This window comes from Puntigrus tetrazona, chromosome 5 (assembly GCF_018831695.1).
Source record: "Puntigrus tetrazona isolate hp1 chromosome 5, ASM1883169v1, whole genome shotgun sequence".
NCBI lineage: Eukaryota > Metazoa > Chordata > Actinopteri > Cypriniformes > Cyprinidae > Puntigrus > Puntigrus tetrazona.
Window position 1 is genome coordinate 16,538,837 of NC_056703.1, and position 20,111 is coordinate 16,558,947.

General features: G+C 37.8%; 1 protein-coding gene across 1 annotated transcript; it reads left to right on the forward strand.

Moving 5' to 3' along the window:
• Positions 1-4,998: 4,998 nt before the first annotated feature.
• LOC122346216 (refilin-A-like) lies at positions 4,999-15,728 on the forward strand. Its single transcript, XM_043240931.1, has 4 exons — positions 4,999-5,349; positions 6,113-6,450; positions 12,417-12,526; positions 13,324-15,728. Exons 2-4 carry the CDS (start codon positions 6,235-6,237, stop codon positions 13,664-13,666), a joined length of 669 nt encoding a protein of 222 aa, XP_043096866.1. The 5' UTR covers positions 4,999-5,349; positions 6,113-6,234; the 3' UTR covers positions 13,667-15,728.
• The last annotated feature ends 4,383 nt before the right edge of the window (positions 15,729-20,111 follow it).

A 20,111-nucleotide genomic window follows, 5' to 3' on the forward strand; every position in this document is an offset into this window, starting at 1 on the left:
CTCTTATGCGCACACACACACACACACACACACAGCTGTGTCACCTAAGGCTATGTGTGTTTATTCACTATCAACCCCAGCTTTAGTAAAAATCCCAGCTTTAGTATGTTTGTTCATAAAAGTGGGAGATTTTCAACAATAAATTAGGCAATTAGGACAGTGATACTTGTAAGGCTAAATAAATGTAGCTCTTAGTGCAATTCACTTATTGTGGATGTGACATTTGTTAAGTACATATGTTGAAATCAATAATAATCGCCATTAGATCTCTCCAACAGATTCTAACAGCTGTTTTAAAAATATTGATATATTATATTAAACCATTTTGCAGGTTTACGTTAAGCTTTATTATATCAATATATTACATTATTTAATATTTTATTCTATGTACGAAATTATATTATTAAGTGTTATATTTCATAAGTTGTTTTGCACATTTTACAACATTTATATTACATTATTAATCATTTTATTTAGTTTTTTTATTACATTTTATTAAATAAGTTAAAATAAGTAAATTAATGTTTAATGACTGCAATGTTGAAGATGTATGTTGTATTATTTAAATTTTATATTAAAATATTTAACAATATTTTTATATATTGTGTTTTAAATATTTTTTATGGCTTATCTTAATAAGTTTTGACTGGCTTATCTTAATAAGTTTTTATTTTATTTGAAAAATTATATATATATAATAATAATAAAAAAAAAAAAAAAAAATATATATATATATATATATATATATATATATATATATATATATATATATATATATATATATATATATATATTTATATATATATATATATATTTTTTTTTTTTTTTTTTTTTTTTATTATTATTTAAAAAAGTCAATGACTGCTGTGTCAAATGTAAATGTAAATTGCTCATGGAAAAAAGCAAAACCCCCCAAATATCCCTGTTTTCCATACAGAAATTACCGAAAGATTTGTTTCTTTGTGAACTGGGAAAACAGACAAAGGAGAAAAACTGATCAAGAAATGGGGAACAAAGTTAAAGTGAGAGAGAGAGAGAGAGTGTTTTGATGTGAGAGGAGTGGTGGAGACCCGTATCTCAGCAGAGGGTCTCCAGACATTGAAACCAGATGCAGTTGTGCAGTCATGAGCCTGAACGTGTGTGCACTCAAAGGGGTCGCCCGAGATATATTTAGAAACTCCAAACGCCATCCATCAATCCGACAGCTTCAGATTAAGCACTTGATGTAACCTTACATTGGGGCCTGCTCCAACTTTCCCCTCTCTCTCTTCCTCTCTTTCAGTCTATCTGTGTCTGTTTGGTTCTCTGCACCACACACAGTCACAGAGAGCTGAGAAAACTCCCCCTGTCTGGGACCGCTCTGAACCGCACTGTCAGCACTCTGTCTGCTTCAAATAGACTTTATGAGAAAAACAAACACCTGAAAGATCAGCTATGTCCAACATACACTATGTCCATGAGCAACATGTGATGAAACTGGTTTGGTGCTCAAGAAACTTATTTCTACAATTTTGCTGCTTTATATTTTTGTGGAAACTGTAATACTTTTTTTTTTTTTTTTGGTAAATGTTTCTTTTATGAATAGAAAGTTCTAAAGAACAGCGTTTATTTGAAATATACTGTTTGGTAGCATTTTGAAAGTCTTTACTGTCACGTTTTTATTATTTTAATGCATCATTATTAATTAATACATTTATTTATTTATATACCTTTGATCAGTGCTGTCTGGGATAAGTGACTTGGAACAGTTACATGGACTACTTTAAGATGGCTCATAACTTATTTTAAGCTCAACGAAATACAGGTAATGATGATTATCCCATAGCTTCTGGAAAAAAAAAACAACAACATACCATTTTACTTATATAAACGTATGCATACTTATACCAATAAACAAGGGTGGCTCATCTTGTCCCGTGTTTCATTTAAGCAACACAATATACAGTGTGTAGCAGGCAGAAAAAAATGAAGCAATCGTAATTATGCTTAATCAATTATCATCAAATAGTATGATCAATTAAGCTGTCAAAAATATAATTTATGACAAACAGTCACAAGAACCTTTATGACCATAATAACGGATGCCATTTAGCATAGAATGGGAGCGCTGTTGCCTCACAGTGTTAGTATCAATGCCACAGAGTTTGTGTGTATGTGTGTGTGTGTATGTGTGTGTGTGTATGTATGTCTTTTTCTTTGAGAAAGCACCGAAGGCCTCATTAAGACATGTTTATGTAGGGAGCTATTCCAGAAAACTGAGGTTTATTTGTGTGCATGATTGACTGAAGGTGAAGCTCAGGTGAGCGTTTTTTCCTCCGAAAACGTAAACCAAACATGAAGCTTAAAAAGATGCATTGTACACGCGCAAAACTCTCTCGCTCAGAAACCACTGAAACCCCCGCACACACCTGGACTTGGACCGTCCTCTTCACAGCTGGTTTGGCAGGGTGCATGTGCGCGAACGCATGAGGTTGCCAGGTTTCACTGCAGTATTATCAGTGCCAACAGGTGTGAAGACTGCTCTCTACAACGACATGTATGTATGTGTGTGTGTGTGTGTGTGTGTGTGTGTGTGTGTGTGTTCCACTTCCCAGCGCACTCATGTCTGATACAGTAAACATTTTTTTTTCTTTCTTTCCGGCACACACACTACACTTGGAGTGTCTGTCTGGTCGTGAGAGGGAGATGGAGGGAGTAAAACCGCACAATGTCTGAAAGGGTCATCACTATTTGTAAAACTATTTACAAACACACCATTTCAGACAGGGAATATGAATCACTACAGTGAGTCAGTACAACGTAGGACAAATGTATGAGTTTGAGTGTGTGAAGGAAGTGGGAGAGAGTGAGGGATCCTTCTCATACAGTGGACTCTTTGTATACTGGAGAAAAACAAAGTGAGGGAAGATCCTCTGTGCAAACACACACACTATGTAGTGCATGAAACAGTCCACAGAATCTGTAGCTCTCATAAATCACAGTTAAATGGTTAGAATAATATGCGTATATTGTTGCAATACGCCCTTTTTAAATAAAATAATATAAAGAAAAACATATTTATGGATCCAAGCAGGGTTTATTCATAATTATGATAGTGATTCTTTGCCTTTAAATTTGTCTGGACTTCATAAACAGTAAAGTGCTTAGGTATGAGATGTTATAATGATCTCAAGCAAATTAATCGTACTATTAATAACTCCAGAACTGTATTGGTAACAGGTAATACATTATCCGTATAGGTTATTAATAAATATATTTTTCTTCTGTTTCAACACATTTTCCACCATTTTGATTATTCAGAAAAACATCCAAATACGTTTATACAACCTAGACTCCCTTCTGAGGAAAAACGATTTTAAAGAGGTTTCGTTCATAACACTGTTCGTCATGAAACGCTTCGTGCATGTTTTTGACATTTTACAGTCACACACTAAACTTTAAAGTCAACTTAAGGATGTTTAAGTTCACCCGCATTTATTTGCTGTTGTGTCATATTTGAAAACTGCGGTCAATTCCTGTCTCTTTCCAATGTGCCTGGGCCTTGATGATTGCCATTTTCATCTACGTTCGAAGCGCACATTTCTACATGCAGCCATGTGTGAATGACAGGAAGAGTTCTGGGTTTCTGGGGAGCGTATTCTGACACTCAACACTTACGTGCCATGAAGGCACCTTTGTTTGGCGAAATTGCATTCAAGTAATAAATGCTTCTCTGTGATACCTGGCAATTCGCGAGTAAAGTCAGAAAACTGCTGAACCATCAAAGCCTCAAATCGGTCCTCTGGACGCGTTTCGTGATCGTGTATGCACGTGTTTCTGTGCTCGAACCAGTCGTGTATCTTTTCTCAGAGTCGCTGAATAACTCTTCTTCAGCTCCAAACAAACAGCACGTCTGCCAAACTCTCCCCGGGCTTTTATCCGCCGCCAGCACTGTTATCTTCTTTCTTTGTTTTTCTCTCAGACATATATGTGCGCGTAAGTGTTTTAGGAAGTTTGAAGTTTGGTAGTGATGCCTTGAAGAGTGGAAGTACCCACCCTTACTCCACCCAGGCCTGAAATACAACTACACACCAGCCAGAGCTCCTTCACACAGCTTACACGCAAGATGGCTTCTGCACAGTTTCAGAACAAGCAAGTATTTTCGTTAGGATGCTAGACGTTAGAGTCGCCAACTGTCCCACAAAAATACAGAATCAGACACGGATATCTTTTACATTAGCTGCGCGGCAGCCCCATTAACCGCTGCTATGTTGCACTGATGCTATACACGATGATCAAGGAAGACATAGGGAAAACCGCTAACTTTAAGACAAAAACAAGCATATTCAGTCATGTGTATGTCATCGGTGCACATCGATGTTTATAAAAAAAGCCCTTAGAAATCCAATGAAATCCCTTAAATCCCAAAAACTCTAAATGTTCATTTTAAAAATGCTAGCATTTTAGCTGTTACTTCTGTTGAGCAGTGAATGTTTTTATACGCAAACAGCAATCTACATAGCAGTCAAGCACGTGACTTTGTGCAGCATTTAGCTTTTTATTTTCTTTACGGTCAGTCGTCAGTCATCACATATTATCAAATGGCATATGTGGTATAAAGCGATGGCAAGTGTCCTCTGCTAAAAGTGGCGGTTTATTCGGGACACTCCCTCTTTCATGAGGCGCGTCCCTGTTTCAGCTGTTAGGCTGACTGGCTTAAAATGAAGTGTCCTCAAAGCTCACGGTTCTCAACAGAATTGCATTACATTGGAGAACGAAAGCTCTGCCAAAAACCTGGTCGCCCTAATTTTCAAAAGTGTGACACACTAATCCCACAGTAACCCAATACACTTTCTCGGGAGCGGAGGCCAATTAAGCCCGCGAATGTTCTTCAGAAATCACAGAGGGTCGCTCCACTCTTCATTTCAGCAACCGAATTCGATGCTAAACAGTGATGAAATGCATTTTGCACAAATGCTCGCGGTTTGCTTCGCGTTCGTTTTGCCAAACGCTAAACTTTTTTTTGCTAAAATGTAGGTCAGAAGTGTCAGAGGCAGCCCTCCCCCTGCTGGCCGGCGCTGGTAACTCTGGAGTGGCTCCAGGCGCATAAAGGCTGGCGGTCAGTGTGCGCTCCGCCGCTGCCAGAGACACTTCTGCGCTTCCACAAGGGCGAGAGACGCGCGCACGGCACCGGCGCCCAGGAGCTGGGGACTATTGCGAGACTCTGCAAGTTTTCGGTAACCGTCTTGCTCTTTTGAAACTGTTCGCGAGGAAGTCATCGCGTCTGTTGTGGATTTTACTTTTTGCCTGTGTTATGCGCTGAGCTCTTCATTCACGGAGTTTTAACCGGCGGGATTTCTAAATTTCAAGGTAACGAGAACTCTTCAAGGCACATTTTCCTCATTCGTGCCGTTCAGATAGATAATAAAGTGTATCAAATGTGCTTTTCATTGGTCCTTTGGTTAAATAAGTACAACTCGCTTATATTATATTATACAACTCGCTTATATTCGGCGGTGTTTAAAAACCTTTTGAGCTGCCTACCTAGGCGATATTTTGGGCATCATGTGCGCGTTTGAACGTTCTAGTTGAGATACCTGAACTTCTGTCTAGACAGGCAGCACACTAGGTTTTAAAACAACCATTATTTAGGCAGTTGTGGATATTTTAGTAATTATCTCATAATAAATCACGGCATTTCTTTTCCTTTTTCTAGTAAAATAGGTAGACCGTGGATAGTTGTCATAGGGCTGTGTCTCAATAAATATAAGGTTTTGTGTGTGTTCTTCATATAAATGTAACCTCAAGCAAGTTGTCACGCACTATATTGGTATAAATGTATACAAATATTATTATTTTGGTGGCCAAACAATAGTTTGAAATACAGTGCCGTTAACATTTTTTTCTTTTTATGTATTGTTTTGCTTTTCAGAACCGTTTTACTTTACTTGAATTACAGTTTAATCACAGAATCTGCTGTGACAACTTACCCCATTATAGAGACCAGACCTGACACTAAAAACTATTCATTGGAATCAAAACTGATGGTTAATTGATTGTGAATTTGAATTGTCAAAATAGACATCCAGCCCCATTTTCCCATATAATATGTACTGTAATACTTTCGTTTTAGGCATCTATTGGGACACCAGGAATCCATCTGCATCTCTGATATGGGACTTTAGGTTTACACCTCTCATATCGTCTTTCCTGGAGTCGATTCGGCTGGTTTAAAACATTTACGCTCTTCCAGAAATGGTGGGGCATTTACATTTGCAAGCTATGGATGAGAGTTTGAAAGGAAAGAACCGGGAGGGACTGCTTGATAGTCCGGATTCAGGACTCCCTCCAAGCCCCAGTCCGCCCTTCTACTCTCTGTCACCGGGGATTCTCGAGTCGCGCTCCGGCAGCTGCTCAACCCCAAACGAGCTGCAAGGATACTGCAGAAAGGAGAGCCGGGAAGGCAAACTGGTATGCATTCATCTAATGAAGCCTCAGAGCTTAAATGAGACCCAAGAAGGCCATGTTCCTCAATCAACATCCTGTGCTGGCAGTGAAACAGTTTTTAGAGCAACCAATCGGTGCACTGATTTTAGGGGTAGGGTTAGGGTACTGCTTGTTGTCCGGAAAAAGGATGTTGTTGCAGGAACGTGCTCTTCTCGGGTAAATCATATGCACTATTTAGATCCATGCATGAAGACTATGAGTGAGAGCGAACGGATAAAACAAAGAAATTGATAAACACATTATGTTTGCATTTTTGAGTATGGTTGTGTTGCACACACTCGTGACATTTGAACTGTGTGTTCATGTGTGGCTTTGGAGATATGTGCTGTGTGTCATCCAAAGGTTTTAGATCCAGTTGTTGTCTTCCATCAGTTTTGTCCTTTGACAGATGAACTTACACTTTAAATGTGAAGTAGTGGCAGATATTATCTTGTTTGGTTTGGGATTTAGGTTTGCAATGGGATTAAGTGGACTACGGTACAATTAGAAGATCAGCATCGTTGGGTATTTAGAAAATAGGCATTTCATGCTAATAATAAATACTGTCATATCTGTTGTTATGTAAGTTGAGATTTTTTAAAACTGGCTTCAGTCGTACTATGAGTGGACTCATTTCAACTGCTTAGATGAAGTATTTCAATTTAAAAAAAAATCACGCTGTTATAGATGTGCATATGCAGTTTGTCATTAACACAAACAGACAGTGTTGACAGTGTGGAGGCCAGTGACAAATAATGAGAAGTAATAGGGCAGAATCCTGAAATAGAAAGGGGTTCAGGTGCTCGTGCCTCTGGAGACTTACTCTAATGAAGCAGGGATGACAAGGAGCGACCAGAGAGAGAGAATTTCTGTAAACAAGTTGACCTTGTGTTTGGTGAATGTGGTAACTCTAACCGATCTCTGTCCCTCATAGCTTCCTCATAGCAACCCTTTTACAGCACACACACACACACATGTGCAAACAAACAAGCAGTGCTGAGACACACACACACGCACATATACATCAAACTGGTACAGTATTACTAGAGAGCGCGTGTTTGCGTTACAGTATAGCACCGCACATGTGCCTCAGCATAACCCAGAGTCTTATTTCTGCCTTTGAAAGACTGCATAGCACGCTAAACTAACAGTGTCCACATCTGACATGACCATCTAGTCAAACCTGTAACGAAATCCTGGCAGTGTCTCAATACTTCAGAGAAACCACAAGATTCAGATTAGCATAGAAATAAACCGTTTCCAACACTTCTAGGTGCACCTTCTAGAGCAAATAAATTAAGTTTGTCCTAAGAAAACAGCTCTGCACTAACAAAACAACAGCTTTTTTATTAAAGATTCCGGTTTCGCTGCTCGACTGTTAACGTGATTGAGCTGCATTTGTCTTTGTCGTGCGGCATAAATGCTTTGCCCGAGCACGCCGCTGAGAGCAAGTATCTAAAGGCATTTTGGAGTGTATAAATGATCGCTCAGGCACTCCTCTTCAGGAAACATGCATCCACTTGTCGGAACACCGCTGCAATAAAGCGTCTCACTTGATGAAACAGAAAAGAACAGCATGACTTTATTTGTGCAACATGAATTTTTTATGGTTTTAAACTGCACGTCTTTAACACTTTGGAAAGCTCTCGAGCCAACGTCAACAAAACATCCCTCCGTCGCAGTTCTTCAGAATATGCCGTTTCCAAAATCCTATTACTTGAATGTATACAAAAGTGGTGGAGCCTGCAGGCAACATGCAGTATATGAGGACCAAATGCTCTCGCAGAGTAGAAAAGAAAACGTAGGCATACAAAGCCATCATTGTTTGCTGCACTTTGTATTTTCCGTCCATGGCAACTTCGCTTTGCAGAGGTTTGTTCATCCCAGCATGTATGTGCAGTGTACTATACGCAGTATGCATGTTTGCAAAGGATATGTCTGTCTTTTTCCTCTCATTTTGTGGCTGCAGGTCTATTTCGAGAGTTGTGTTTGCATAACATTAAAAAAATCTCTCCAATCTATTTTAGTGCGGCAGGCCTAACAGCAGAGCTGTTGCAGTCAGTTGCATAAGAAACTGATGACCTCTGTTTGCTGATATTAAAATGAAGGGTGCAGTGGCACCTCTGAAACAAAGCAACGCTGCTTTATGAGAATGCGTTAGGAAGGCATGATAATAAGCAACTTATCAACAACTGGTACTCTGTTGGTACGTTTGGTATTCAAGAACACTATTAATTGTTAGCAATTGTATATATACACGTGATATAATTTATTTTTACCTTTTATATATGTGTGTGTAACCCTGGAACACAAAACCAGCTCGCTGGGTCTATCTGTAGGAACAGCAATAACACATTTCATGGGTCAAAATGATTGATTTTTCATTTGTGCCAAAAAAGGATATTAAGTTGTGTATAAGGATATAAATATTGTGTACGAATGTAGAGATTTTTTCAAATTTAGGAATATTTAGATTTTTTTCCCACCCTCAGATTGCAGATTTTACAAATAATTGTATCTCAAACCATACAATCAAAGAAAAGCTTATTTATCAGTTTTAATATTTCAAAATTTTGAAAAATTGACACTTAAGAATGGTCCGGGGTCACACACACACACACACACACACACACACACACACACACAGACATATATATCACTTTAACATAATGCTGTGATGCCCTTATTTTTAAAACCTTGTTTTAGTTTTTAGTACTTTATGTTTTAAAACAAATTCATGAATGCTAATAAGCAGCTAATAGGTGTAACCGTAAAATAAAGTGTTACAATATACATTGTATTGTAAAAATACCAGTATTGTAAAAAAATTACAATATTTGAAGAAAAAACAAAACTATATGACAAGCACAACACAGTGAAGGTATAGACCAGGGAAGCAAAAAGATCCATGACAAAGGCAACCATTACAAGCAAAACTACAGACTAAAAATCATTGTGAAGAAAAAACATTCAGTCAGGCAGTTCAGGCCACTAGAAATGAGTACAGAGTCCCAAACAACCAATAAAGTACAGCCCTGTGTCTGTATCCATCTCAAACCCCTCAAACTGCATTAGAATAGGTACCAAAAGCTGCTACTGAATGGTCTCCAGGGATAAATTCTGAAAGATGACTTTTGGTACTGAAGAAAATACACAATATTTATTATAGCTATATAAATGTCAAGTTACAAATCGTATTTCGCCAACCATTTCTATATGCAAAAATATCACATTCATCTAGGATGCAATTTTGAAAATTTATAATCCAGAAGAGAGATCACACTCCCGCCGAGTCTCTGCCTCTCTAACATTACAGTGGAAAAAAGGGAAAAATAATCACTCAGCTCTTGACTGAATAACTTTAGTAGCTTTATTCAGCATTAATCTATCAGCTTATACAGTGAAAACGATGCAGTATTATTTTATGCATGTGTTATTCATTTTCTATTTCTTGATAAAAATCAATGTTAATTCTTAATTTTATAAAAAACAATAAAAAAGTTAAAGTACCAGATCAATAAGAGTAGTAATACTGTTAAAACCTTGTGCACAGCAACATATAAGTGAAGGTTAAGTAAGCATTAGCTATGTTTCCATCACCCTGGTTTAATGCACATTTTGAAGTTTAAGGTGGTTATTGAATTATAGATTATTTTCTCCAAGCATATCAAAAAGTCTTCCACCTCCGAAAAGCAATAACCACATTCATGAGGTGCAACTAACTTATTCTATAGGGAAATAAAATGATTCAATTCAGTAGATTCTACTACTTTTCTTAGCAATGTATAGTTTATCAGTAAGTGACAACTGTTTCTGTTTGGCTCGTTGGATTGAAATGGTGTTGGATGGCAACTATTTAATGTGAGTTTTGCGTGGCTTTGGATGGAATCCCAGCTATTGACTAGTTAGCATGCTGCCATTTGCTCCTGCTGGAAGATTTTGTAACTGCATCATCATTGCTGGCCAGAGACCTCTAATCATTTTTTTTTTTTTTTGCAAGTTAACTTGTCACACATTTTTTATGATCATAGATATTTTGCCATGCAGTGTCTATATCTGAAGAGCTTGCTACTTGCTACTTGACATGGTACTTGCATTTAACATCGTATTGAAATTGAATATAACATTTTTTAAGTATACTACCCTTTTTTTGCTCTTATAGACCGTCCTTGGAAAAATAGTCAGACCTCCTGACCTAAGCAGTCTATATGATGGCACTGTAATGTCAAACTCTCTTTACCCTCAGTATTTGGCTGAGCCTGTTGAAGAGCTATGTCTCTGCTGAGATGACTGAGAGTCTACAGGGTTTGTGTATAGCGTGGCAGGCGGCACATTGTATAACAGCACAGTGGACACAGTATCCGTCCTGGATTTAACGCACACTCTCTCTTGTACTCATATGGACACGGACGCACATGCTCAAGCACGATCCCTTTCTCCCTGGCCCTCATCCATGAGACAGCAGCACAATGCCAGAAACCTCTCATAAACAGCATATATGTTAGTAATAAGAGCATTTTTAATTTCGCTGCTAATCACGTACTCACTTTTTTGCCTTAAACTGAGCTAGACTAACCTCTGCCAACTTGAAAAACACAGTGCATCGCAATATCACAGAATGTGAGTCAATGAAACCAAGCAAGCGGTTTACTTTTATACCGAGAAACGAACATTTGGTAAACTGATACCGATAGAAAAAGAATACTACGATATAGGCCGTTTGCACAGTACCGGTTGGTTTTGCTTACAAACATCTTCGACCTCCTCGTGTGGGCCGGAACCAAAACTGGTTCAGTCAGAACTAAATTTCTTAAAAGAACCGAAGCAAAAAAAATGCAGATTAGAATGCGAGCTAACTTTTTCTTGATTTACTAGATGTTCAAAAGAGCTCTGCTCGGGCTGAGGAAGAGCCCATGTTTCCCGTGTCAGGTCAGATGACAGTCGGGTTGATGATACGCTGCGTAGGAATTGGGTTTTACGAGGTGTCAGAGACAGACAGTGAGAAGCAGAGCGTGTACGTGCCGGACGTCGAGGAAGGTGCTGAGCGCTCACGTGGTGTGTGTGTGTGTTTGATGACTGGAGCAGGTGGAGGCACAGCTTCACACACACTGCTGCATTGTCGCCGTTTGTCTGAGCATCTACATACATATATACATACACACACATTATATATATATATATATATATATATATATATATATATATATATATATATATATAAGCATGCAGGCAAGCACACGCACACAGACGATACTAGTCCAAAGCAACAAAAACTACAAGTGTTAAAAAAACACATCTTTACTAATTAAAAAGAAACAAAAAGCAAAACTGAAAGAAAATGCAATGTTAAAAAAACTACAACTTAATGAAACAAGTACTAAAGTTACTAAAACTAAAATAAAAATATATACAAAATTAAAATGACAAAACCACACAGCTAAATTACTAAAACTAAAACATTCAAAATATGAATAAATACTATAGCATATTAATAATACTGAAACGATACTGCTTGAATGTTTATCAGACTCCATGAAGACTACATTTCCAATCTAAAACTGAAATGGTCGATTACAAACGCTGTCTGAAAAGACCCGAACTATAAAGTACATTAGTGTTGACTGTTCAATCAGTTCATAATAAGAGGATGAATAAGAGGACAAATATTAGATTTAGCGGTTTTATTTTTATGATAATAAAAATAAAGTGGAGAGTAAAGTGGAGAGTAAAATATGTGAGAATTAGAGACCACAAAATGACAAGAGATATAAAAAACTAGCACTTGCATGCAAGTAATCAGTCGCTATGCCAGTATTTAGTTATACAGTTTAGTTCATCATGCATTCATGAACTGAGAAGTACTTCAGCCTAAAGTTTTGAATATTTATTATGGGTTGTAGCTAATGGCTAGCTTCATGACTAATTATTGCTTTTTTATGTTTTTTGTGTAGCTGCCATACTTGCTCCTAAACTCTCAAGGTCCAGATGCGAAGTCACGCATGTACCCTGTGGTCTACGGAGAGAGCATCGAGGTTAACCCCAAACCAGAAAAAGAGATCAAGTGAGTCCTCAATATTTTTGTGGTCGCAGAGCCATCCAAACTAAAGCTGGATACAAAAGTCTGAGACCAAACCAGTTTCTGTTTCGCATTTTTTCATTACAATTTCTACAGTTGCTTAAGCATTTTGGCTGAAAAGTTCAAATTGAACATCAAAAACATTACAATGGCAAAGAGTCTTGCATTTAGATTGTATCTCTTTCACATTAAAGGGATAGTTCATTAATTACTTCCCACATTTCCTCAGCACAAATTAAGGTATCTTTGATGGTTTTCTTGACCCTGCATAGACAGAAAGGGAAATGCCACATTTAAGGTCCAGAAAGATAGTAAAGATATGATTAAAATAGACCATGTGACATGATGTAAATGAATGTGTGCAAAAGAAACAAAAAATACTTTTTTTCAATTATTTTGTCTATTTTTGAGTGAAATATCCTTTTAACTTCACGCCCTCAAATTCAAAATAGCTGTATCTCAGCCAAATACTGTCCTATCCTGTCAAACCATACATCAATAGAAAGCTTATTAATTTAGATTTCAGATTATATATACACAAGTTTTAAAAACCTGGTCATTCTGGTCACATTTGAGAAAGACCAATAGTAGAACATTCGACCATTTGTATAGGATCATATGTTCAGTGTCACAAATGTACTTATTTGACTTGTGATCTAGAAATCAGACGTTCTTCATTATTTCATATCATAACATTTCTTTCAACTTAAACAGAACCTGATTTCCAAGTGGGTCTCAGAATGAGCATGTTTGATGAGTTCTTGTCTCTTGACCGCCGCCAGGTTCAACTCTGCGGTGAAGTACGCTTCAGAAAGACACTTCCGTGACCAGGTGTTCTGCGCCCAGGTCCCGACCGCCACATCCTTCAGCGAGACGGTGGTGGCCGTTCACAACTGCACGTGGCGCAGCTACAAGTCAGAGGTTCACTTCGAGCCACGGCACAGGCCGCTACACTTCCAAAGCACCACCATCGTGTTCCCCAAACACACCCGGAATACATACCGCACCACGCTCAACTACAACGGCAACAGAAACACAGCCGGCCGCCGGCGGTTTGTGTCCACAGTCAGGCTGGAGTCCACAGAGGACGCCAGCCCATGCATCATTTACACAGAAGACCTCTGAGAGACGCGTGATCCTTCCCACAATTCAAAAACTCCCTTTGGTTAGAGAGCTACAGTGAGAGTACATTCAACCACGGACGGCAAGAGGCTTCAAGAAGGAAACGAAAAGTCACTTTGTTCTTTTGCTTCCATTGACATTGGTACTTGATGGTGGGGATGAGCTGGAGTTCAGTGTGCGTTTGCGGCCTTTACACGTGTTTTACACGTCAGTGATGCATTTACGTTCATCTTTTTCTTTTCATTTTAATATCCATTCGTACCAGTCAGGTGGAGGGAAACGCATTTGGGGCAAAAGAGTTTGTGCTGTTTGCTGATTCACAGGTCCACAGAGTTCCACAGATCTCCAAAGAACGTCAGATAAATATTCAAAAAAATTAGATCCCAATCTTTTTTATTAGTCATTATGTGTCTGGTACTAAATTTTAGCGTGGTTTCGGTTTTTTTTTTATACTTTGGCTAATTTGATAAGATTGTAATCCAAAAATAAAACCGCAATTTTCCATTTTAATTATACAATTATAATTCTATAATTTAATACAAAATTCTGCCAGTATTCCCCCCAAAAATGTAAAAATATGCCACGTGGGCCTACTCTATCGTCTTAGTATTGTCGATTCTTACAAATGCTCAAACAGGAAAGAGGTCATGATTAAAATAAGCATGAGCACATTATATGTGGACGACAGCACAAAGTCATTAGACTTTAGTCAGGTTAGATGTATTGAATTTAACATAGATGTCAAAGACATTAATCTGTAGACTGTCAGAACTGGCTGAGGAAATATAAACTATTTAAGTTGCACTTTTTTTCTTTTTGGCTGTAAATGTGTTGGTAGGACTAAGGGCAAATCAACGTGTAGGAGCACTTGAAAGGTTGGACCAAAGATTCTGTCAAATTCAGAGAAAGGGAAACACAACCATTTCCTCCCTTTCTGTTTGTACCTCAGAGAACGTGGAGAGTTTCAGGAGCCGCCCGACGTGCTGATAATTCAGTGGCCAAAATAAGAGCTGCACTCCCAGAACGACAGGAAACTGAAGGTTGTATTCGCAACGACTGACTGAGCATGTGTTAGATGAGAGAATCCGCCTCATTTTGATCTCAGATGCTGGATGTGTGAGACAGGGTTTATCTCTGAGCTTCTTTGACCTCTTGAAGACTGTACGGCTATACTTTGCGATTGCACGGTTTGATAACGTCGAAGGTAATCAGTCCGACTTTATTTGGAGCCAAAATCTAGATTCCCAAACCGAGGTCCCGATTCCTCCAGCGAGTGTGTAACAAACTGTTTTGTGGAGCAGAGCTGTTGTTGTTTAGGCAAGCGATGAGACGAAACGGAGCAGTGCCGCTGAGAGAGAGAGAGAGAGAGAGAGAGAGAGAGAGAGAGAAAGATACCGACTGAGCAGAAAAGCTTTATGGAGGTCTTATGTCTGGACTATACGCTTTCACTTCTGAAGTGGGTTTTGTAAATGTAGATCTCTTACCTCATTCATTTTCTATTTTTAATTTCGGATTTTATGTAATAGAGATCTTCTGGCGACTGAAAATAGAACAATGACAGAGTACGTTTCCGTTTGGTATGTGGATGTGTTTGAGTTTTAAGAGGAAAAGCTAAGTTTAACTTCCAGGACGAGGTGAAAAAATCACCGGGGCTTATTAAGAGATGAAATTACAGGAAGGCACGACTGATGAATAACTTCCTGTTCACTCAAGATGGACATTCGATAAGTTGTTAGAGGAATTTTAGCAATGCGTTGAAAGCAGATCTGATGGGAGATGTTTTATTGTTTCCACATGTATGAAATTTTATGATTACATTTGTTTGGTGTACAAAATGCTTTCCGCTAACAGATGGATTTTTGTTTGATTTCCTAACACGGTGATTTGTGTCTCTGTAAAATACTTTCCTGTTGTATATGTGGCATACAGCACTCGTAATTCTCTTTATATTTTTGTATAATTCCCAGCTTGATGGTCTTCTTTTGGACGACAGATGAGAAAATAATTTAAGAAAAAAAAAAAACTATGTATATCCATACCGATTAAATAAAAGCCCCAAACCCTACAGTGGCCGCATGTTTGCCTTCTTGTGATAAACTCTGCATGTTTAATGATCTGTGAGCTAGGAATGAGTCTCTGTTTTCCGTGTACATTATCACTTACACAGCACTTTCCACAAAGGTCAAATACTTTCCAGCTTAAGATGAAAAACCCTTCCACCATTCTCCTATAAAATTGCCAGCCGTGAGAGAGGCATGGAGTCTTTCTGGAGCGTATATCATTTTAATCCATGCATTCAAGCCCTTATTTACAGGAGTAAGTAATTACATGCAAGCAGACGTAAAGTACATCATCATAAGGTAAGTGTATGTTAAAGCTACATAATCACACTGAAGACGTTTCATGTGCAACGTTCATTTTACATATTGGATAAAAAAATCTGATACTATTTCTGCTGCATGTATGTATTTCTCCAGCTTTAACAAAACATTATATTGCCTACTGTTTTCCAATTCCTGACAGTTTTACTTTCAAAACAAAGTTCTCATTATAAAGTGAACTAGTACTGAAGAATTTGGAAAGCAGTTCTTTGAATACGCTTTACAGGATGGAGAGCTTGCTTAAATTAAGCGTCTCCACTTAAATTGTTTGCCCACTTTATTGCTATTAAACATACAAAGTTGAATGTTTTCTCACATAAACATAAAACATACCTGGTAGGGTCCTAAAACAGATATTTCCCATTAACAGCCAATCAACGTGTGATCCAAAGCCTAATGCTAATATTGTCATCTCAATAGAAAAATGTTTCCCAATTTATATGTATAACTCAAATACTGTAATTTTATATATTAAATGTTAAATAATATTTAATAAACGCTAAATGTTGTAATATTTTAATTTGAATGCAAATGTGTTTTTATATGTTTAAAAATGTGCATTTTATTCATATTTTCTACTTTTGTGACAAATTTATTTGATTAGACTGAAATACATATACACATTTATATACATATACACATTTATATACACACACACACATATATATATATATATATATATACATACATATATATATATATATATATATATATATATATATATATATATATATATATATATATATATATAAACAATAATTGTTAATATTTTTTAGAAAACATTGACAAATATATCAGACTATTTTAGTATTTTATTTATACATTTTGAAAATATATTAATAGATTTAATTGTTCACCAAAAATTTTAATTGCAAAGTAAGCTAACAAAATACATATTTTTTGGAGTTCATGTGGACTTACAATATATTACAAAATGTGTTTTTGTGCCCTATGTTCTCTCTGAGTGATATTTGGGATCTGTGGGGTTTTTCTGCCCCAAACATAAGCATGTTCAAAACAATTGCTCCTCAGCTGCTTTTCATTGTTTCAGCAGGATGGAAACTACTTGTCTGTTAGATGTCTTTGTGATAAACGAAGAACCGTAGCCTGAGGTCATATGAAGGTCAGCAGCGCCACCTAGTGCTCAACACGTGTCCTGACGCCAACAAACACATAACGCGGTGAAGAGCAACATGCGAGACTGCACAGAAAACATGCTTACAGCTGCTGCCGAATGTAACGTGGCTGTGTGAATTATGTGCGTGAGAGTTGGCAGCCTTGTTTTAATCTACCTTATTTATTTAGGCCCTTGCCGATATAAATAACTTGTTATTTCACAATACAGGTAAACGGCAAAATGATAAAAGACATCGTGTTACAAACCATTTTTGTATTGGTTTGCCACTAGCAGCTAAACTAAACACAGCGGCTAACACTGGATATGCTAATGTCGGGCGTAAACACGGTTCAAGTTCACGTTCAAGTTGAAGACGAAGCAAGCGATTTCTGGGGGTTAAAAACTGACAGCCCACACCCCTTCAATCCAAACAGACACAGAACGTTCCCCTAACGTTAGTTTTTGGTTCTCATTTGGCTGGGAACGTTCTACAAACAAACAAAAGTGAAGAAAACTCCTGGCTAACCAAAAACAAACCATAAAAATGTTCTGGGACCAAAAATGGCTAGCTGGGTCGCTCCGCTAGGAGCTGGCCTTCATCTCTCCAGCACTGAAAGCTTTTTCGATATTAACTGACCTTTTCCTTTTCGGCATCATTTGAGTCATCTCTCGAGAATTTGTTCACTTTCTCTTCTCGTGCACGCAAGCATATACTCTAGTACGTACTTTGTTACTATCCACCCCTGGCCAGGACGTGTACCTTTTTGTTTGTTCCGCACACAAACAGTGGGTTTCTGAAATATGTTAAACGTTGCCCGTCGACTTGAAAGAGTAGTTTCGGGGTTGGTTTGCTCAAAAATTAAAATTCTGGATTACTTACCTTCGTGTCGTTGCCAACCGTTCATCTTCGGAACACAAACCCAGGCATTTTTGATGAAATCCAAGAGCTTTCTGACATCTGATCGGTTAATAGCTTTAAGGCTGTTTCCGAAATCGTCACCTTATTATTATTATTACCATATATATTATTATACTACTATTGTACCCTTATACAGTGCACTATTTGAGCCATTAGCTGTGGTGTCTAAAACTAAGGACACTGATGAAGCCTACAACCAATGCACTCACTACTCGCTAAAATATGCAGTCCCGTTATAATAAGAGTTTTTACATTATATATTTTTTCTTTTATATTATTTTATATAATGACTTTGTTCGCACAGTATTTTCTTGTATCAACTAATTGTAATAATTTGCTATTCGCTTATATAGATAAAATGCTAAATGACTAAACGTAAATTAAATAATTATTGTCGCGTCTTTATTATTGTATGGTATCGCGAGATGCCAGTGGTCCCGCGAGAACTTGGCGATATCCTCGCGATAGTGGTATGATTGAGCGTGAGGCGAGAATTAGTGATGCTGTATAGCCCTGACGCAAGCAGCAAGAAATCTCAAAAAAAAAAAAATAAATAAATAAATAATCTCCGCAGAAAACTGCTGCCGCGTTCGGCTAAAAATTCGAATGGTTTTCAATCGTCGCTTCATCCAAAGACGCGTAAAAAATACCGAAGACGCGTCACTCGTGTAGCGATCCCAAGAAGCCCCGCCTTCTAAATAAAACAGCCAATCCGGCGATCCATGAAGTCAGCGCATCACCGCATCCGCCGTAGAAAGTTCCGGTTGTTATAGAAACGTTCAATATTCTGAGACGTGCCTCAGGGACTGCGCATGAGCACTGGCTGATCTCGTCTTAGCTAGGCTTTTTAAAAGGCTAATTTAGCGAAATAAACATCAATAATTGCACAGTTTTTGTCAGATTTCATTGGTAATTTCAAATACGAAACTTAATCGCAAGCTTAGTGAACAGTTTGGGAGAATTCGATTTTCCCAATACTAAGAGCTGCGAGCTGCACTTGGATGCCCGAGGGGCGTTTCAAAGATGGCCGCCGTGTGACATGATTTGTCCATACTTCACTTTCCGCGTTCCGTTCCATCTCGCGCACAGCCGCGTCCGCACAGCTTTCAAAGTATACTCAATCGGACGAGCTCGACACGTGAGCAACGCCACGCTTTCAGCATTCTTCTCGTGCATGCGCGGGCGCGGCTGTCCGGAAATGACGTAATGCGGACGGCGGAAGTTTTCGCGGCGTCTGTTGTAGACAATTTTGATTTGGTATTCGACTGTCTAAAGGTTTTTTTTGTTGAAAAATCGCTTACCCTACCTTTAAAGGGACATTTGTGCTATTTTTTTTATTTCTACTAATTTTGTGTGTAATTATTTGCCTGTCAATTCACGTTTTACTACTGCATGCAATTTATTAAAATAAGCTTAATTTCAAAAAGTTGATTAAAGAAATAAAAAGGGCATTTTGTAATGTTTTTCTTAAAGTACCCTATATATATTTTATCATTGAAAATTTATTTTAAGCCTAAAAATCTGGTCTGGTGGGGTGAGTGTCTCACACACCCCTACTGATTGTGTTTCTCAGCCCATTATCTTAGGCCTTATTAACTGAACCAACATTTGTGTGCGGTGCAGAGCTTTTCCAGGACCAGGATTAAGAAAATGTAGAAACTGACAAATACATAAATGAATACGATCAACAACAAAACAGCAGAATGTTATCACTGGCACAATAATAATAATAATTAAAAAAGACAAACAAATCAATGGCAATAAGCTTTTTATTTAAACATTAAGGCAGTGTCTGTTTTTTTCCGTTTAATTTTTACACTGCTATCCACAAAGCTTGCTGGTGGCCATGTTGAAATACAACAGTGTGAATATCAATCTTGCAGCAAATCACATAAATATGTACATCCTTTAAGGTCTATTTACACTCCTCGCTATAATACAGTGGGTCTTAATACAAAAAAAAACGAAACAAACAAAAAAAACAATATGCACAAAATGGTTGTACAAAAACAGATGCCACCCAAATACCCA

Excerpts from the sequence above, each read along its gene's own strand:
- LOC122346216 (XM_043240931.1), top strand. The coding sequence starts at position 6,235 with ATGGTGGGGCATTTACATTTGCAAGCTATGGATGAGAGTTTGAAAGGA. Across the intron at positions 6,451-12,416 it reads AGAGCCGGGAAGGCAAACTG|CTGCCATACTTGCTCCTAAA; the intron begins GTATGCATTCAT and ends TTTTTTGTGTAG. Across the intron at positions 12,527-13,323 it reads AAACCAGAAAAAGAGATCAA|GTTCAACTCTGCGGTGAAGT; the intron begins GTGAGTCCTCAA and ends GACCGCCGCCAG.